The sequence below is a fragment of the Neofelis nebulosa genome, chromosome 7 (genome assembly GCF_028018385.1).
Source record: "Neofelis nebulosa isolate mNeoNeb1 chromosome 7, mNeoNeb1.pri, whole genome shotgun sequence".
NCBI lineage: Eukaryota > Metazoa > Chordata > Mammalia > Carnivora > Felidae > Neofelis > Neofelis nebulosa.
The window spans coordinates 33,063,978-33,085,473 of NC_080788.1; the positions used below are offsets into that span (position 1 = coordinate 33,063,978).

The window sequence follows — 21,496 nt, forward strand, 5'->3', positions numbered from 1 at the left end:
TTACTCGTTTATTTATTCATCCCCCTGCTATATTCCAGCGAGGCCATGAGCTGGGTGTAGATCTGTTCACAAAATAAACAGTGCCTGTCCACATAGAACTTGTTCTGTTGGGAAACTAGACATTCATCAAACAATTGCATAAACATATAATTACATGTTGTGGTGAATGCTTGTGAAGAATGACATTGTAGTATTAGAGATAATATCATGGAGGGGATGTCACTTAGATTGGGGGGTGGGAAGAAGTGATGTGAGCCGAGACTGATGCAAAAGTAGGCTAAGATTGATGGGAACTATTCTCTGTAAAGGAACATCTCATGTCAAGGCTTTTTTTCTTTTCAACTTTTTTTTTTTTAATGTTTATTATTTTTGAGAGAGAGAGAGAGCAAGCAGGGAAGGGGCAGAGAGAGAGGGAGACACAGAATCAGAAGCAGGCTCCATGCTCTGAGCTGTCAGCACAGAGCCTGATGTGGGGCTCGAACTCACAGACCACAAGATCATGACTTGAGCTGTAGTCTGCCGCCCAACCGACTGAGCCACCCAGGCGCCCCTTGTGTCAAGGTTTTGAGATAGGAACGAGTGTGACACGTTGAAAAACTGAAAAGAGCGCAGCAGGGCTAGAAAGTGGCTGAGGTGAGGGTACGACAGATTATGCAGTGCTGTGGAGTTTTAGCTGCACTTAAGCATTAAAAGTGCATTTGCCTCTCTGCGGTGGGTGCTGTGATGGCAGATTTTTTTTTTTTTTAACTATCCCTTGGGTCCTGTTGGTGAGTAGACTTATTGAAAGGCATGCTACTGAAATACAGGGTGGGAAGAACAAGATGAGAAGAACAAGGGTCTTTAGGGAAACACAGAAAAAGGTTTGCTTTTTTCTGCTCTTATTTATTTGACTAGAACCACAAGGTGAGGAAAAAGTTTTTGGTGATGGCTCCATTCTCAATATCTAAATATAGTCCATAGTATTTTGTACAGCCCTCTATTTTGATTACTTGTTTAAGGTTAGAGACCATGTATCATTCTTTGTATTCTATCTTACTCCCAGTAAGGAGTAAAGCATTAATGTTTCATGGAGGGAGGCTTTTGCTTTTAGTTAGGAGGAGGGGAGTTGCATTCAGGGACACAGTTTGGAGAGGAGAGTCCCTGGTTACCCTCTTGATTCCTCTTTTGTTGTATATTTTGTTGTATATTTGTTCCCAGCTTCCTTACTTGATTTTTTTTCTCATCTCTGCAGGATCAATAAGCCGAGAGCTGAGGATTCAGGCGAATACCACTGTGTATATCACTTTGTCAGTGCTCCTAAAGCAAATGCCACCATTGAAGTGAAAGGTACAGCCCAACAGAGGCTACAGTGTGAGCCTCTCACTCTCCTTCTGAGACACTACCTTGCTCTGGACTCCCAGTCTTCAAGCTGTTCTTGTTCCCATTATGGGAGGCAATATAACATTATGGTAGGACTACAGGCTCAGGAGTTCAGCTGCCCAGGTTTAAATCCAAACCCCATCATCTGTTAGCTGTGTGACTATGGCAAGTTATTAGATTCTTTGTGCTCCTGTTTCCTCATTTGCAAAATCTACCTCGTGGGGTTGTAAGGAGGAATAAATAAGTTAATGTAGTAGTTTGAACCATATGAAATTGCTGTTTTTGTCTGGTAAAAGTTTGAATGTTGGCAGCTTCGTATGGTTCAACCTATGTAAATGTTTTCGAGCAAATAGTGCCGTACAAATATTATTACACAGATCTCCGATGGGCCAGAAGGATTTGGCAAAGTACAGTGTGCAGAGTGAACATAAACTATTTGTGGATAATTCATTAGAATTTTTTTTTAGTGTTTGTTTTATTTTTGAGAGAGAACAAGCGGGGGAGGGGCAGAGAGAAGGGGACAGAGGATCTGAAGTGGGCTTTGCGCTGACAGTAGCAAGCCGTGAGATCATGACCTGAACTGAAGTTTGTTGCCACCCAAGTGCCCCATTCATTAGAATTTTAATAGAAACTCTGGGTGCATGGCATCTTAAAGATGCAGCTGTAGCTAAAAGTTCCCAAAAGGGCCAAGAAAACTGTAAAAGTTGAAGCTACTTAACATCATGAATCCCAGCTTTCCTGTGTTATTTCAAAGAAGCAGCTGAGACCCAGAAAAGTATAGCCATGAACTCTGGCTCACAGAGTGGTTTGTGGCAGAGCTAGCATTAGAACCCAGATCTTGATTCTCAATCCCATGTTTATCCATTTTATAAAATGACCAGGGGGAGGTGGGGTTGCTGTTTGAGATCAGACTGAAGAAATGAGGGTTTTTAAATTTTTTTCATGCTTAAAAAAAAATTTTTTTTAATGTTTTTATTTATTTTTGAGACAGAGACAGAGCATGAGCAGGGGAGGGGCAGAGAGAGGGGGAGACACAGAATCTGAAGTGGGCTCCAGGCTCTCTGAGCTGTTAGCACAGAGTCCGACACGGGGCTCGAACTCACTAGCTATGAGATCATGACCTGAGCTGAAGTCGGACGCTCAACCGACTGAGCCACCCAGGTGCCCCAGATTTTTTTCAGTCTTTATTTTGCTCAGGTAGGATACGGATTTGTTCTTCAAATCCTTGGGTGATCCTTAGCAGCTGGAGGGATAAATTTAGTAAATGGGAAGGTCCTATAATAGCAAGTATCAGATCTTTCTTAAAATATTTAGAAGACTAGAAATTCAGATTAAAGAAAGGCTTAGATTCCAAGTTTCAATGATCTGTTATTAAATGAAAGTAGTGTCTTGGTGACCCAGCCCTAATTTGTAAGTTGATGTAAGGACAGCCAGTGTCTCTTCCAGCTGCCACGTTGAATTCTAAATGCCTGAAAGGGTTTAGTCACGATGGCCTGGTAGTAGTCCACACCGGCCAGAGAATGGGGGCTTTGATTAATTCAGGGCTTTTCTTGGAGGGATCTGGGTTTATCTCTGTTTTTGAAGGATGGCATGTTTGTTCAACATGAGGATGAAGGTGTGAGAAGTCGCCTTTTCTCTAAGCCTGCCATGTATCTTTCCTCACCTGGGTGAGCTGGCCTGCATGGGGAGATGTTTTACTCCTCCACGAGAGACCAGAGGCCCTGCAGCATTCCAGGCTGAGCCTTTGGCACAGCGTCCAAGTGTGGAGGTAGCAGGATGGGCGAGGGAGGGAAAGTGGTGTGTGTAGTTAGCCACCCTCCCCAAACCTAAAGGATGGTTACATGCAGTTCCTAGTCCTGGCTTCCCTGTGATAGTGCTGATTGGGCTCTAATGATTTCTAGCAGCACTTTCAGGAGTAGAGACAGAGGAGGTTTCCCATTGGCTTGGCTGCTTGAGAGGTGGGCTTCAGTGGCCCCTGAGGCAGCATCTTTCCTCACATTGTCTTTAGCAGATAGGAGGTGGTGGGCTGGGGGGCAGAGAATGGGAGGCTGCAAGCAGGAGTGATTTCAGAGGAAGTTAAAACATTCCATGGCATCTTATCGTGACTGCGCGAGATGTGTGCTGTTGCATTTTACTGACAACAGCTCTGCGAGGAAGATTGGGCAGGTGGTGCTATCCTGGTTTTAAAGGAGTAGACCTTAAGAAAATTCTCTTTCATAGAATCCTAAGCATATGCTGTGATTAGCTTGGACAGATATGTTAGTCTCTCAAGAAAATTCACAGGGAATTCCAGTCTTTCTCCTTTCTGTCCCCTAATACCTGGATAGAAGACAGGTGAACATTTAATGTCTTACAGGTGATCCTTAGTTTAGTATGGAAAAGACTGAACATTTGAGTTTTTCTGTTTAGCTTCAAAAAGATTTGCTATAGGCCCAGGATCATATTCTTTAAAAAAAAATTTTTTTTAATGTTTGTTTATTTTTGAGAGAGAGACAGTGCAAGTAGGGGAGGAGCAGAGAGAGAGGGAGACACAGAATCTGAAGCAGGTTCCAGGCTCTGAGCTGTCAGCACAGAGCCTGATGTGGGGCTCGAACCCATGAACTGTAAGATCATGACCTGAGCCAAAGTTAGATGCTTAACCGACTGAGCCACCTAGGCACCCCTAAAGTTTATTTATTTATTTTCGAGAGAGAGAGAAAGAGAGTGAGTGAGTGGGGGAGGGGCAGAGAGAGGGGGGAGAGAGAGAATCCCAAGTAGACTCTGCACTGTCAGCACAAAGCCCGACTCGGGCCTGAATTCACGACTCATGAAGTAGTGACCTGAGCTGAAATCCAGAGTCAGACACTTAATTGACTAAGCCACCGCAGGTGGTTAAGCCACCCTGGGGGTGCCCCAGGATCATATTCTAAGGTAGGTGGTTGTGGTTGCCAACCCAATGCCTTGCATTGAGAGAGAGGGAGGGAGGGAGATGGAAAGAGAGAAGGAGCCAAGGTGGGAGGGAGAGGGAAAGAGAGAGAGAGAGAGAGAGAGAGAGGTTGATTGATTCCCAAAGCATTTTCATATAAACTCTGGTTTTATTTCCTTGGTGCCTCTATGGTGGGTAAGAGACAGTTACCTTTTTATAGCTATAAAGACTTGAAAAATCTGAGTAATACAGGTAAGAGGTGGTTGTACTCGAGAGAGATTTAAGGAACATGAGTGACCTCTGTTGAAAGGAGTGTCTTGAGCGTCTTCTTTGTGGTTTAACTAACTCGGCGTGTCAGGGCAATAGAATTTACACCAGACAGATCTCTTCAGCACCTGTTCTGCACTCAGTCCTTTTCTTCCCCATTTGGCTTCTATTGCATTTCAGCACTTCCTCCCTGGGGTGTTGTTTGGGCTCAGCACTGTGGGGAGTGAAGGGTTTATACTAGGCCAGAACTGGGCACTGTGCAGCAGATCAGCACATCTTGAGCTACTTGTGTGCAAGAGAAAAGAAGGCTGCAGGAATCCGAGGGAGGGGTATGTGTCCTGGAACAGCCCTGAGGTGGCAATGTTTTCCACCTTAGTCTGTCAAGAAAGGAATTTTGAGGATGGTAATATCTACGTGTAGTAGGGAAGGCCCTGCGTCTGAAGTAGGGTTTTTTTCTTTCACTTTTTTTTTTCTTAAAGGCCAAGAATGAGGCACAGTGTAAACAGGAAGATACTGTTACTGTTTAGGATTACATTTCTTAGGTATCTAGCAGGTGACCTGAGCAGATGCTGGAGGTGAAAGATGGAGCAGGGCTGGCCAGGGGAGAGGAAACAGCAATGACTAGACCTTAGTGGGACCTCTGCCCCATAGCCCAGCCTCTCTGGGGATCCACTTAGATAACTCTGGGGAGGCATCTCTTTCCCCAGCTTTTTGACTCTTCAAGGTTTATGTCTTCCAGAGAGTCCCCAGCTCATTACAGAGCATTTGTGATTGGATAAGTATTGAACTTTCTATTCCTGTAATTCTTTAACCTTTCTAACTCTTACTCTCTCCCGCTTCCCCTTTCTTCCTTTTCTAAAATTAAAAAAATGTGCTCATAAAAAAACCACATAAAAATGTCTGTGAAATCTGCAAAAAGGAAGAAATCCCTCTCATGACTCCTAAACCCCATCCTCTTTGTTCAGTTATTTTGATTAATCCAAGAAACAAGGAAATGGAATTTTATTCTGTTTTTAGAAAAAGATTTTGGTGGTCATCAAATCCTCTGCAACAAACATGCTACTGCCTCTTGTGAAAGGTACATCCCAGCCCTACGAAGGTCTGGGTCTCGGGTCTCATCAGGCTCATTATCTCTTCCTGCTCACTGGGCACTGCGGGTGAGTTTCAGTCTTTTGGGGGTACCAGAGCTAAGACTGATCTTGTTTTTCCCTCCATACTTCTTAGTTTTTTTGTATTTTAATATTATGACTAAATGTTAGGATCTCTTAAGTGACCTTGTCTGGCATCCCTGTTTCCTCCTCTGTTGTGTGGCCTTACAAATGATATATTACAGTTCAGACTGGCCGAGATGGACCTCATGGTGATGACACCGAATATTATTAAGAGTAATAATACATATCTTTCATCTGTATGGCCCTTTAGCATGCAGATTGTTCTCATGGTTATTTATTTGTTTGATAGGCAGCTAGTTTGGTAGGTGAGGACGCTTAGAGGTTGTGACATCCTTAGGTCAGAGCTGATGGCAAAGCTGGTTCTGACTCAGAATTGCCCATACTTGAAAAGTCTTCGAGAGCAAAATAATAATAATACCTTGAAGCTTCTAGAACACTTTGAGCATCAACTTCAGCCCAGATAACCATACCTATACTTTCTTTTCATGGTGCTACCCTGGCCTTCATTAATAAGAATAAGAATGGCTAACATTGCACATTAACTCTATGCCAGGCGCCATTCTGGGTGCACTGCTGTTTCTGTCCTCCCAGTAGTCTTCACAACTTTTGGATGGAAATGCTGTTGTTATTCCTACTTTCCAGGGGAGAAAATGGAGACTCAAGGGAATTAGATGACTTAACTGGTGTGGCAGGTAAAGAGTGGAACGTGGGTTCTCACCTGTGCTCCTGAACACTAAGCCATGTTACTGTGTGCAGCATATAACAGTTAGAAGGCCTTGGACTGAGAGAGGAATCGGATTCTGATCCTGCCCTGCCATTAAACTTGCTGTGGCCCTAACCGTTTGCTCTCCTACCTTGGGCCTCAGCTTCCACAAGCATGTGATGAAGCAGGATGAGATAGATGGTCTTGGAGGTCCTGTAAGGCTCCAGCAGTCTGTAGTTCCCTTATATGGATACAAATGAGAGGTTGGGTTATTAAAGGAAAATGATCCCTAAGCTTCTTTTCCTCATGGTAGCGGCTGTGTCACCTTCTCAACTTTGAGAATGTCACCTCAGTGTTCCCCATACTTCCACTCATCTCCCTGTCTTAGGGGACACTCCTTCTTACAGTTGCCTTGTCTCAAACACTGGTGCGAGGAAGGGTATGAAAGCAGTGGTTCTCAAACTTGATTTAATGTGTAGGCAATGTGGTCTGACATCAGGCTTTATTCAGAGCATTCTGGGTGATTATAGCATATAGCCAAGGTTAGAATCATGGTCTTAGAGGAGACTTCAGTTACTACCCACTCAGTGCTCTCTCCTGCAGGAAAGGGAAAAGCCTCATCTGCTGAAGGCAGCACAAGTCCCAGACTGCTTTAATCTTTACAGTTGATGATGAATCTACTCTGTGTAGAGAAGGCTTATTGAGCCACAAGCCAGCATCCTTGCTTCCATCCTGACCAGTCTCGTATTGCTTCTTGGGCTTAGCTCTTGGCTTAACAGTAAATCTTTTTTTTTTTTTTTTTTTTTTTTAGTGTTTATTTTTGAAAGAGAGAGGGAGACACAGAATCTGAAGCAGTCTCCAGGCTCTGAGCTGTCAGCACAGAGCCGGATGCGGGGCTCAAACCCATGAACCCTTAAATCATGACCTGAGCCGAAGTCGGACACTTAACCGACTGAGCCACCCAGGTGCCCCAACAGTAAATCTTGCTGTTATCTCTGCCTTCTTCAGCCAAGCCTCTTAATTTTGCCTACAGCAAGATGAGGTGTCTTTGGGATCTGATAGGCTACATAAAGGAAGCAATGAGATCATCATATGGAATAGTATGTTTACTTAGAAACAGGGTACTCATTGACACCTTTAAGGATAGAGTTTCTTTGAAAATGAGTTGTGAGGTTATGAATTTGCTTTGAAAAGTGAGCACCAAAGAAGCAGTCCATGTAAGAAACTCCATACCATGACCCCTTTCTCGGCTCTGTCGTGCTTAACTGTATTTAACATCAGCTTCAGGTGAACATAACTCCATTGCCTAAGTGGACACTTTCTACAGCCACCAGTCTGACAGAGAAGCTGGACGCTCTGCTCTGAGTGTAGGCTGGTCAGGCAACAGAAGGTATTGAGGAGCATGAGGTGGTTCTCACCCACAGACCCAGATAATGAAATTGGGTTGGGTGTTGATGGGGAACTAAGACTCTTTTGGAGCCCCTGTATTGCCATTCATTAGGATACTGGAAGGATATCTATCCATTATCTAATTTCATTAGAGTATGTGACTAATGAAGGGAGAGAGCCAGTTAATTCCCAAGTGGGTCTGTGAGCTCTTTAAAAGTCTCTCTCGGGGCGCCTGGGTGGTGCAGTCGGTTAAGCGTCTGACTTCGGCTCAGGTCACGATCTCGCGGTCCGTGAGTTCGAGCCCCGCGTCGGGCTCTGGGCTGATGGCTCAGAGCCTGGAGCCTGCTTCCGATTCTGTGTCTTCCTCTCTCTCTGCCCCTCCCCCGTTCATGCTCTGTCTCTCTCTGTCTCAAAAATAAAAATAAAACGTTAAAAAAAAAAAAAATTTAAAGTCTCTCTCTTCCTCCTTGCCTCCCTGAGAGGGCAAAGGGAAGTAAGGTATTTGTGTCAGACTCCTCAGACCTACCTTCAGACCAGCAGATCCTGGTTAAGCAGTTCCTTATTAAGTGGCAAGCCCACAGAAGATAAGGCATGTTAACTAATATAAATAAATAGGCCATTAATAAAAATTTGTCCAGTATCTGACCTGATTAAACCTTACTGGAGTTACAAGCACAAATCCTGTTTGTGTCGGCAAACAGAGAACATAATAATCAGCATCTCTTTGATTTCTTAGAACTCAAAGGCCAGAGTCTAAGCCTAGCCTTTCCTTTCCCTGACTACTAATAGGTCAATTTAAATGTTTATTTTTGACCCCGAGCTCTAGTTGATACAGAGATATAACTTAATCCTCACAAGACCTCTGTGAGGTATGTGAATATTACTATTTTACAAAAGTGAGTAATGAAACTTAAATGACTTAAAGGACTTTAAATGATCCGCCTTAGGTTACTCAGTTGGTGAGTAGTAGTCTCATTAGAGCCTAAATTCCTCTGACTTAAAGTCCAAAGCTTTTTTACTTATGTTATAGTGTATGGAGTAGTTAAACTGTGACAGGTAAATCAGTCCACTACAGATCTGGAATGTTCCAGTACCTCTACAAGCAAAGATAACACTTGGACAGTTTGTTATGCATGTTGTAAAGCATACTGTATATTTTTATTTTTATGGACTCTGTTCTAGTTTGGTTTATTTCCTTTCTGTATGTAAAGTTCAAAAAGCATAGCCTCTGGATCAACCCTGAATTTGTTTCTAGCTTCACTGTTAACTAGCAGTGTAATTTTAGATGTTAAATAACTTTTCCAAACTTGAGTTTTCTTTTATGTAAATGGGGTAATATTTTCTTTCTTCATTGGGTTGTTAAATGACCCCCCAAACTTAGTGGCTTAAAACAAGAAACTCTTACTACCTCATAGTTTCTGTGAGTCAGGAATTAGGGAGCAGATTAGTGGGGGTGACTGCAAGCAGCAGTCTTCTGAAAGCTCGACTGGCACTGGAGGATCTGTGTCCTCAGTGGCTGCCTCACATGGCTGCTGTTGGTCAATTCCTCACTGTGTGGGCCTTTTCCACAGGCTGTTTGAGTGGCCTCCCAGTATGACAGCTAACCTGCCCCAGATTGTGTGATCGAGAGAGAGCAAGGAGAAAGCCACACTGGCTTTGTGAACTATCCAAAGTTGCATACCTTTATTTCTGCTTTACTTCATTCATGAGAATTGTGCCACTAAGTCCAGCCCACGCTCAAGGGGAGGGAGCTATTACACTTCACCTTTTGAAGGGAAGAACATGAAAGAATTTGGAGACTATTTAAAAACCACCATGGGTGGACGCTGAGCCCTAAGGGCCCCTCTGCTCTCTGACCAGTGCTTTACATGTGCTCTGAGAGCCTGGTTTCATTTCTTGCTTTGGTTCCACTGTCTTGTTTAGCTGGTAGGACAAGAACAGGCTTGCTTTCTTTTTGTCCCCCTCCCCAACATTTTTTTTTTTTTTTTTTTTTTTTTTTTTTTTTTTTTTACTATTTGACTATGGTTGACATAAGATGTTACATTAGCTTCAGATATACAACTTTGTGATTTGACAAGTTTGTGCATCATGCTATGTTCACAAGTGTGGCTACCAACTGAGGAATGTGATTTTTGATTGAGCAGTTACCATAAAGGAAAGAGAGAAGTGAAAAAACTTTTCATTGACCCAGAGGCTAAAGTGATAGTTGTTATAATCACTCCCTTAAGGATAGAGTGATGTGGCTTAATTTTCTCTCTGCTCAGAATACTAGTGACACTCCCACCATCCTAAGGGTGAATAATCAGGGCTTCACTCAGTATTCTTTGCTAAGCTGAGGAGAAAGCAACAGATCTAACCATTGAAAACTCTTTCCTGTAGGTTTATTCTATGTAAATATGACCAATGAAGTGTGATGGGGTAGCTAAGTTCCTAGATAATCTCTGTGCATAGTAGCCTTTAAGGCATGTTCACATCTATAAATAGAAGCCACTGTAGAACACCAAGGTAGATGAATGAAAAGGAGAAGTAGTGTTCTCCTAAACACCAAGGTAGGAGTGAAGACCATCCCCATCTCTCTCCTCAGGTCTTGGCCTTCTAGTCTGCATCCTTTCAGAATATTGACTTTTTTTTTCTTTTCAAATTTTTATGTAAATTCTAGTTAACATACAGTGCAATATTGATTTCAGGAGTAGGACTCCATGATTCATCACTTATATACAACACTCAGTGCTCATAATAAGTGCCCTCCTTAATACACATCACTTATCTAAGCCCATCCCCTACCCACCTCCATCAACCCTCTGTTTGTTGTCTATCTTTAAGAGTCTCTTATGGTTTATTTCCATCTCTCTTCTTCCCCCCACCATATGTTTATGTGTTTTGTTTCTTAAATTCCACATGCGTGAAATCATATGGTATTTGTCTTTCTCTGACTTATTTTGCAAATGGCAAGATTTCATTCTTTTAGGTGGCTGAGTAATATTCCAGTGTGTGTGTGTGTGTGTGTGTGTGTGTGTGTAAAATGTCTTCTGTATCCATTCATCAATTGATGGACACTTGGGCTCTCTCCATGGTTTGGCTATTGTTGATAATGCTGCAGTAAACATCAGGGTGCATGTACCCCTTAGAACCTGTATCTTTTTATCCTTTGGGTAAATACCTGGTAGTGCAATTGCTGGACCATAGGATAGTTCTATTTTTAACTTTTTGAGGAACCTCCATACTGTGCTCCAGAGTGGCTGCACCAGTTTGCACAGAATAGTGACTTTCTTGGAGGCCATGGTGCCATAAACCGGATCGACTTTTAGCCTTCTGGGTGGTTCTAATGTGTAACCTTGAGATGAGTCCCCAAGGTAAAAGCTGATGGTACTGAATTCACAGTACTATTGGAATTAGTTAACTGGGCTAGAGTGGGTATTCTCTGTGGGGCAAAGGAAAATGGAAAAATATGTCACACATAAGCTGATTTCTAAAATTTATATCTTCACCCTAGACTACTCCTCTGGGCTTCAGACTTGATACTCAGCTGTCTACTTGACAGCTTCACTTGGAGGTTAAAGATGTATCTTAAGCTTAACATGTCCTCAACTTTGAACTCCTGGTTTTTACCACAGCCATTGCTCCATTCCTAAACAAAAACAAAACAAAAGCAAGCCAACAAAAAACTACCTGGTTCTTCTGTAGTCTTATCTTAGTAACTGGCAACTCCATTCTTATAATTCTTCAAGCCAGAAACCTTTGAGTCATCCTTGACTTTCTTCCTCACATCCCACATCCATTCCATTAACAAATACCTTAACTCAACCTATAAAATGTATCAGAATCTCTTTCACTGCTACCGCCCTCATCCAAACCACCCTCTCCTTTGCCTGGATTACTCTAATAGCTCCCTTAAATAAATGGTCTTGATTGCACATAGTCATCTACATAGTAGCCAGAGGAAGCCTGTTAAAACATGCAGATCATTTTATACCTATGTTTGATATTTACCAGTGGCTTCCCAGCTGACTCAGAGTAAATGCCAAAGTCCTTTCAGTGGCCTGCAAAGTCCTATTCAATCTGGGCTCCATTCACTCTGATTTCATCTCCTACCATCTTTGGCTTGCTTACTGTGTTTCAGCCAAACTCCTCCATGCCGTTCCTTGTACATAACAAGTGCACCTGTGCCTCAAGGCTTTTTGTCTTTTATTTGGAGTGTTCTTCCCACAGATACAGGAGTGTGCTCCTCCCTTAGTGTTCTTCATGACTGTGCGAAAATGCACCTCAGTAGAAAGACCTTCCCCCACTAGTCAGTGATGTATCTGGCATGTGGTGGGTGCTCAACAAGTCTTCGTCAGATGAATGAAATACAACTAGAAGCAAAATGTGGTAGTCCTGCTTGCTGTGTCTCCCCATGATGGTGTTTTACTTCGTGTATTGCCATGGAGCTTGCTCCTTGGAGGACTTAAGATGTTCTTCACTCTTTACTGACTGAAGAAAGCTCTGAGAAAGGGGGACAGGGGGAGCAGTAGGTCTGAGCAGTAACCAAGTGGCTTTGGGAGAAATCTGGTGACATGGCAGTAAGATGGAGCCAGCCTGGCCCACTCCCTTCTGCAGTGAGGAAGTCTGCCTGGAAAAAACAAAAAGGCATTTCCTTTAAAACCTCCTCTTTAGATAGAAAACACCACACACTGTGTAGTACTGAGCAGGTTTCAGTTTGGCTGGCAGTGGTGATAGAGACAGCTTGGGACCTCATTCATTCCATTTCTGTCCAGGTGCCTCTGGAGGTGGCCTTGGAAGCACAGTCTGAGAAGTAGCAGAACTTTGGATTTGTTTTAAGCCAAGAAAAAACAGGCCGTTTTGAGGGGGAACATGGGATAAGCCCATGATATAATACAATTGTACAGGCTTTTATAGTTGCAAAGTGAGTGTTTTAAATCTTTCCTACCCAAGGCCCCTGGATGTAGGCAGGGGCTAGGATTATCTCCATTTGATAATGGGTGTAGAAATGAAGCACAGAATAATTAAAGAATTAGCAAAACTTGAATTTGGACCAGACCTGTTGATTTCTCTTTCCTGTCTTGGCCAACTGCGTGACATCTGGCCTACTTTGAGTTTTATTGCTTTCACATTACTTACTGTAACTGGTGAGGTATGGTAGAAAATATTGTCAAGATCAAAGGAGGCTAAATTCAAAGAATTAGCCCCCATCTCAGGCTTCCTGGATCCTTGAAACTTATCTAATTTTTAAACCACAGGTGCTGTCTATTTCTTCCTAAGTGATCCCTTAAAGCAGAGAAGACCAGCAGCGTCTAACATGTCTAGAAATTCCCCCAAGATTGGGTTTATTGAGATTACTGCAAATCAGGTGTACAGGTCAGATTCTTAAACTGTTAATAAAATCTCTTGGGACACTGGTTGAATTTCCTGTTTATTCGTTTCTTGTGAAGATGGATTTGCTGGATTCCCTCTTTCCTGGAAGAGCCTTGCCCATTGATAGTCATCAGATAGCTTCTCCAGGCATTCATTATTTTTATATACCTTGCAATCTTTGACTTGATTTTAAATGTTTGACCTTAGAGATCTCTCATTTCCTTAAGGGAATATATGACATTTGATATAATCCATAATTGTTATTAGTTCAGGCATGAAAAAACCATGACTGGAAGAGGAGATGATAATAGCTTCTGTTTGCATTTTTTTTTTTTTTAAGGATGTTTTAATTTAGGGCAGTTGAGCCTATGCCCCCTCTTCCAGGAGGTTAGAGAGCCACCTGTATTAATAGCAGAACTTCACATATAGCAATCCTGGTATCTGCTTTGGCTGCTTTGGTGGGTGGGAGGTAGGGCATGGTTTGATTCCATTGCTCTGTTCTGACCTGAAATGCATGTTATCAAAGATAAATATGAGGACGGGCCTAAAGATTGGCTATCTTAGAAGCAGGGCTCTGAGTCAGTAGGTGGGGCCTTTGTATCCTCTTCAGAATAGCTTCCCATGATAACTGTTCAACACTCTTTCTCACAGCTGCTCCTGACATCACTGGCCACAAACGGAGCGAGAACAAGAATGAAGGGCAAGATGCCATGATGTATTGCAAATCAGTTGGCTACCCGCACCCAGAGTGGATCTGGCGCAAGAAGGAGAATGGTATGCCCATGGTGAGTAGGAGGCAGCCCTGATTCTCTATACCTGGGTCTCTGTGGTTGCTGGAGTTTCTCCTGGGGAGGTCCAAACATCTGGACCAGTTTCTGCAACCCCTGCCATAATGGCATGGCCCCAGTTACCCTTTCTAGTCATGAACGTTATGAATCTGGAGGTCACTGACAGTCTCTGTCCAGCACTGGAATCCCTACGTGATCTGTTAGAGCTGTTTGTCTACTAAGCGATTTGACTGGTTTGCCTTCAAGACAAGAAGCTGAAAGAGCTAATCCCAATCTTAAACTTTTTTTTATTATTCTAGTGCATCTGTCCTAAAGAAAATATTGTTCTTGGTGTAGTCTTAACATACCTTTCTTGTTTTTTGGAAAGACAAGGCAATGAGGGCAATTACTAGTATATGCCTGGGACACAGAAAGTACTGATTAGGAATTGGGGCAACATGATGAGCCTCAGGAGCAGCCTTAGACATTGGAAATCTGACAGTATCTGCTCCAGAAAAGGTCAAAGAAGACATCTTTTTCAATCTGTGGGATGATTCTTGATGGTGTTAGGGGAGTCAAATATTTGTTAGACTCTCATTCTCTCTCTGATTTCGTGACATTTGTCCAGTCTCTTTTTCTGTGAGAGGGTGTCATACATTCCTCCTCTCCTGAGGCCTTGCATGCCCTGCACTGTACTTTTCAGGCATCCTCTTTGTCAATCATCAGAATCAGAAGGGACCCTGGAGATAATCTAATCTGCTTCTTCAGAAAGGTTGCATTATTAACCAAGGTGAATTAGTGACAAAACCAAGGAAGGGTCAAATCCATTTTTTTTAAATTTCCAGTCCATAATTCTTCCCACTCTAGGATCTCTCAATAATGATATGTCAAGTGGTGGTAAGGACTCTGACATTAACAATGATGACTAGATTTCAGAAACCCACTAATAAGGGGTCGTGATGAGGAAGGGAGAGGTTATTTTCAGAGCAGGCCCTGAAAAGTCAACAAAATATTTAATTCTCTAAAGTGCTGGCAAGCAAATGCCCATTTCTCTCCTGGTATCTGGGTAGGAGAGCCCTTGAGCTTTTGCCAAAGCAGATTGGGATTCCTCAGTGGATATTTTCATCTCCTCTTCTTCTCATACCCATGAATTCTTTGTTTGTTTATGGTTTTTTTTTGAGAGACAGAGTGTGGGCAGGGGAGGGGCAGAGAGAGAGAGAGAGAGACAGAGACAGAGACAGAGACAGAGACAGAATCTGAAGTGGGCTCCAGGCTCTGAGCTGTCAGCACAGAGCCTGACACGGGGCTCAAATTCATGAACCACTAAATGAAGTCATACACTTAACCTCCTGAACAACCCAGATGCCCCTCATGCCCATGAACTCTTAATTATCTGTTACATTGTGAAGAACCTTTGAAATCAATTACTACTTCTTGTTGCTTTCAAGCTGTGAATAGTTTGGGAAACAGAACACTTTTAATGAAAGAGGGGTAGGGAAAAGAAAAGCAATTTCTAGGTTGATGCCTTTGAAAACCAGTTTGTCGAACAGTCTAAACTTGGTTGAGGGCTAAGATAAAATGCTTTCAGTTTTTTTCTAGACACTAATTTCAGTACAGATCCCTTTTCTAGACAGATCCCAGAACTTTGTTGGACCTCTTTGTTTTTAAAGAATTTAGTCCAGCCCAATCCAAAATTCCAGTTTTCTCTCTCATCCCCTTTCCCTAGGCTGCAAGGGGAGCAGAGGATTGTCTTCATTCTGTCTTCTGGGTTTTTCTTCTGTATGGAGTGGGAAAGAGGACAAGTATGGCTCATCTGACTTATCCTATAGCCCACTGCTTCTTGGCTGCTACTTCTGTGGCCTCTGCGTTGGCAGGTGTCCAGATCTGGATCTTGTAAGAACTTGTGTTGGTTCTTATAGGACCAGTTCTCAGATATTAGAGGTCTACTCTAACCAAAATCTCTGTTTCCTGCTTAGCTCCGGCCACAGATGATTTTTACTGCTGGGGTCTTCTCACCCAGAAGGCAACCAACCCTATCAGGGAAACGTGAACATCATGGCTCTTCAAATCCTGGGAGTATAGGCCACTCTGCCTTCAGATCTCCAAATAGCCCTTTCCAAGATTGAGAGGCATACGGCACATCAGCCGGTCTCCTGCCTAAACAAATACCTACTGGAAAAAGATAGTTTCTTCTTGGCACCCCCAGCCTGAGTGATTCTCTTGGTGCCTGTTCCACTCAGCTGCAGGGTGGGAAGCTGCATGCAATGCCAAGTATAACTCTCTTCCTGTCACCTCTAATCCTGTCTTCTCTTTTATAGATTGGTGAGGGTTGATGTGGTCATGTGAGGGGTAAGGTAGCTTGATGGACTCCCTTGTAGTAAGCCCTAGCAGGACTATTTGCCCCCTGATTTGTTTGAACCTTTTTTTTTTTTTCTTTTAAAGAGATAGGTACCTTTTTTTTTTTTAAAGTAAATCATAATTTCTGACCATAAATGTAAAAATTACAGTCGTGTTAAATACAAAGTTTTAGGTATCCTCCTTAAAAGGCAGATTTAAGAAACAAAAATATGATATGTTGTTTAAGATAATCTACATATAACAAAATAATATAAAAGTGTTAAAACAAAAATGATGGACAAAGATATAGTGAAATTCTATAAATAGAAAGAACAAGTGGAAATCTTAACATCACAGAAAGTGAAATTCAAATAAAAAACATTAAACCAGGGTGCCTGGTGGCTCAGTTAAGTGTCCAACTTCACCTCAGGTCATGATCATGAGTTTGAATCCAGCATCGGGCTTTCTGCTGTCGGCGGAGAGCCTGCTTCACATACTCTGTCTCTCTCTGCCCCTCTTCCCCCCGCTTTCCTGCCCCCCCCCCATACTCTGTCTCTTTCTCTCTCAAAAATAATAACTAATAAAAAGTAGTACCTTAAAAAGGTTAAACCAAGAGTTCCTTTTTATCATGATAAGAGGATTAATCCATAATAAAGACAAAGCTATCATGATCTTTTCACACTACATAGTACAGTTCCAAAATGAATGAATTAAAAATTGGAAATATATGGAAATGTAGCCAGAAGCACAATTATATGGTGGCATACTTACATATATTATTTTTAGTCTTTGACAGGTGAGATGAAAAATCACCAACACTGTAGAAGGTTTGAATATCTAATGACTAAGGTGATACAGTCTTGATACTGAAACCTAAGTATCAGTCACTATCAGTCATAAATGTATGTGAACGCTTCCTAAGTGCAAGTTAATGGTGTTTGAATCCTTTTTTTAAAAAAAATGTACACATTTTTATTATTGAAGTATAGTTGACATATAATGTTATATTAGTTTCAGGTATACAGCATAGTAATTTGACAGTTCTGTACATAATGCAGCACTCACCACGATTAGCGTAGTCACCATCTGTTACCTTACACGTCATTACAGTATTATCGACTCTATTCCCTATGCTGTGCTTTCATCCAAGAATATAGGGTACTTTTGATGCTTCTCCTTAGTCATCAATTCTGTAGCAACAGGACAAGTCTCCACTCAGTATCTTATTATGCATTGATTGAAAAGGTTAAAAGTTTCTTGCATATAATGGTATTCAGAAAATACTTAGTGAAGGCCTGTGGATCAAAGAAGACAATAATCATTTCTGATTATAAGTGAAAAACATGGAATTAGTGAGCCGGTAGAGCGGGGGGGGGGGGGGGGGGCTGAGAGAAGTTGGCAGCTTTCCAAGTCCTCGAGTCGAAGCTTCATGGGATAACTTGTTTTGAAGGCTGAGTTTGCCATTTCAGGCATACCCACACTCAACTGCAGACACGATTGTATGCTATAGCTAGACATCATTCTGGGGATTATCTTCCCCTTTCCTCTCTACTATTTCTTTTTTTTTTTTTTTTTTTTTTTTTTTTAAATTTTTTTTTCAACGTTTTTTATTTATTTTTGAGACAGAGAGAGACAGAGCACGAACGGGGGAGGGGCAGAGAGAGAGGGAGACACAGAATCGGAAACAGGCTCCAGGCTCCGAGCCATCAGCCCAGAGCCCGACGCGGGGCTCGAACTCACAGACCGCGAGATCGTGACCTGGCTGAAGTCGGACGCTTAACCGACTGCGCCACCCAGGCGCCCCACCTCTCTACTATTTCTGATTACACTTTAGTTGTTGCATAACAACTGGCACATGAGTCCATTTTCCTGCTACCCCAGGGGATCAGTGCTATAAGCCTGCTGGATCCCAGCTCCACCTAGAGCCCTGCTTATGCACTCTCACCTCCGCCTTCCCACATGGGCCTGGAGTACTCCCGTCCTACTTAGCACCTCTCCTCCCCACAATCTAGTGCAAAAGCTGGCTCTTGTCAAGCTTTCCCTGACTGTTTCTGGCACTGGCCACTCACTCTGCCCCACAGTATTCAGTACATGCCCTCCATTGGGGCTTCTCGTCGCATTCCTATGACTATCCCTTTTGAGGTTCCCTCTTGAGGTCAGTCTCCTTGTTCGTTTTTGTATCATACTTTTCCCTATTTCACCTTCCCCTTGGTAGGATATAAGACATGTAGCATACATTAGTAAATAGTTGATTGATTGAATAAACTTTGCTTTAACCCTGTAATTCTGAAAGGAAAGGGCAGTTACGAATTTCTCTAGCCTTGACTAGGAGCAAGTTCTTAGCATTGTTTTTGGAGGAAGTTTAAGGAGACTTCCCAGAATTCACCAAGCGCGAAGTAGATGTCCTGACTCTGAAGTCATCAGACAGGCCTGAGGTTAGCATATATGCCTGACCGTGGAGGTCACACCCCTCCTTCTCAATTCTCCTTCTGTGTTACGGTTTCTTACCATATGGTATTTGAAGTAGCATTTTCTAGATTGAGTAGGTCTTCCAGTCACTTCATAGAAGTTGGAGAAGTCTGGAGGACCAACAGTGGGGGAGGCCTTAACCTGGCTCTACCAGAAGTTTACTAATGTGTTGTTGTTGTTGTCGATATTGAAAGGAAGTTAATAATGAAGGGCTCACAAGTTACCTGGACAAAGATGGTCCTAGACACTGCTCCCTCATCCCAGCCAGTGATCTTGCTAAGAATGGAGAACAGTGCCACCTTATCTTGGACACGAACTCAACTACTCTGACCTCTGTGTGTTCTCCCTTTCTCCACCCTGAGCAGGACATTGTCAATACCTCTGGCCGCTTCTTCATCATCAACAAGGAAAATTATACTGAGCTGAACATCATGAATCTCCAGATCACGGAAGACCCTGGCGAGTATGAATGTAATGCTACCAACTCCATTGGCTCTGCCTCCGTTGTCACCATCCTCAGGGTACGGAGCCACCTGGCTCCACTCTGGCCTTTTTTGGGAATTCTGGCTGAAATCATCATCTTGGTGGTGATCATTGTTGTGTATGAGAAGAGGAAGAGGCCAGATGAAGTTCCTGATGGTAAGAGCATCCCTACAAAATAGCTATAATGTTGGGGTTGGTTCCTTGGGATGGTTTCCAAGCACCCAAAGAGGACTATAAGTATGTTGGGGTTCAGTCCCAAAAGGAGAGAAGGAAAATTCTCATACTGGTTCCTTAATCCCTACCCCTAAGATTAGCCACCTAGAGCTATAATTATTAGCTCTGTCCCTCCATTTGGGTGTTCTCCAAGCCCCAGTCCCATCTGCCCTTCAGGCCCCATGTGGGGAGCGGGCAGCTGTCAGTCTCTTTGTTCAGCTCTGTCCTCCTTCAATACAGATCATCAGGCAGATTGAGCTTGAGGAGAATCCAAGTCAAGCCTAGAAGCCACCCCAAGATCGCAGGCCACCTGGCCTTTCAGGCAGATTTAAGGTATCTAATTGGTTGTCACATGGTTGCCTCGTGTAGCCCCTGTAGGTAACTGCCCCAGTCCAGTCAAACTGTTCTTGAGAAAAGCCATTGGGACAAGCCAGCCTTTGGTTCCCTTGGTTGGTCCCTTTGATAGGTTTTCAAGGTTCTTGATGAAGCAGGCACCTAGCATTTGGCTTTTCTGTCTCACAGACAAAGTGGTGGAGTCTGATCCATCCACACCCCCACTTTTAAGGCAGAGATAGCTAAGCAGTAACACCTGGAGCCCAGGCCCCAGGGTGGCACCCGCAGGCTGGTGGAGTGCCAGAGATGGGAGTGGATAGAGCGGCACTAGGACTACAGTGAACTATTAAGCTTTGGAAAGAACATGGATCTTAGATTTGGGGACATGCTTACAATCAGGAAGGTCCTAGGAAATCTTTGTGTTTTTTTTTTTTTTTTTTTTTGTTTTTTTTTTTTTTTGGGTATTCCATTTGTAACCCTGGGATTCCAGTCAGGGGACAGCTCCTGCTGGAGACTTGTATCAGTAGCTCCTTCAGCTTTCTGACTAGCCCCCCACCCTCCTGTCCTGTCACGTCATCAGCAAATGAATCGGCCAGCCAGAGATTACCCCCACTTGTTCATCACTGACTAGATGAGAAGGGTGTGTGCCCAAGTTCAGTGGAGGCGGGCCTTGGGTGATGGTGGGGTTGCCAACTCTGGTGTGACTGTTCTGGGCCTGTGCTTGTGCACTGTGGTCCTGTGCCTTGCCCCACAGAGTTGTCCTTGTCCCCGTGGCTGACCAGCAGGACTGCAGCCCCAACCATGTGTGTCTGTGGAGAATTGGTAAGGGGGATCTGCTGCTCCCTCAGAAGTCATGCAGCCCTGAAGGCATGCTGGTGGCTTCAGCCTGTCTGGAAGGCCATGTTTGAGAACAGCAGCCTCTTCCCCTCTTTTCGTTTCTTCTCAGCACCTCCAAATCTCTGCCTGCACTAAGTAGAGGGGAGTATTCTAGGGAGGCTGGCAAAAAGATTTGTCGCTGACACTAACAACGCATGTAGGGAGCCCTGGCAGAACCCCTCCCGGTGTACATCCAGCAGTGAGCTAGACCGAGGAGTGAGGCGGACGCCAGCTGGAAGTCGATGGGCCTGTGTGAATAAATGAGCTGATTCCCTGCAACAGAAGTGTGCCCCCGGGATTTTTACATTCCTTCTCCTAGGTGCACAGAACTGCTGTTCTACGAGGTGAACTGCATTCTTGGGATTTTTCACATATGCATAATGCTTTTTTCTCTAGATTTTTCTCTTTCCTGCTACAAATTAGGACTCCCAAGCAAGGCAGAATACCTGTATTTAGGCCTGAGAGTAAAGGGAAGTTGTCTGTATTTCTAGCACAGCTCTTTAGAAGCAGTTATGCCTCAGTCCTGCAAAGGGCTTTTCATCCCCTCAGAATGCTTTTGCTTTGCTAAATATCACCTTGCTCAGCCTTCCCTTTGGAAAGGTTGGAGAAGCAAAAAGTCAGGTAGGAAAGGGCAAAGATGGGCTTCAGGACCTGATTTTTTATTTTAAGATGATGAGGCTGGGTGCTGCTCTTTTGGCAGAGTGATATGTTGGCTTAGCTGGTCTCCATCAGAGGTTCCGGTCTTCCTCGTAGGAAGCCACTTTGTTTACCAGGTTGCTCTCCCAGCGTGTCTGGAAGACATTTGGGTTAGATTTGAGAAGTGGTTAGTATTGGTTCTGGCAAGTGCAGACACCTGCCCAGGGAAGTGGCT

The 21,496-nt window shown here is 43.4% G+C and overlaps 1 protein-coding gene across 6 annotated transcripts in view; it reads left to right on the top strand.

The window, feature by feature from the left end:
• The window catches only part of NPTN (neuroplastin), a 73,831-nt gene that overhangs the window by 45,079 nt on the left and 7,256 nt on the right, over positions 1 to 21,496 (top strand). For 5 of the 6 annotated variants that reach the window (XR_009263973.1, XR_009263974.1, XR_009263970.1 and 2 more), the window contains 3 exons: positions 1,232 to 1,326; positions 13,799 to 13,932; positions 19,086 to 19,359. Coding sequence is in view for 1 of the 6 variants with exons in the window: in XM_058737106.1 (XP_058593089.1) it covers positions 1,232 to 1,326; positions 13,799 to 13,932; positions 19,086 to 19,359 (503 nt within the window). In the remaining 5 variants the exon portion in view is untranslated. Of the gene's footprint in view, positions 1 to 1,231; positions 1,327 to 13,798; positions 13,933 to 19,085; positions 19,360 to 19,656; positions 19,750 to 21,496 lie in introns of all 6 variants that reach the window. The other variant, XR_009263972.1, reaches the window with a different exon arrangement.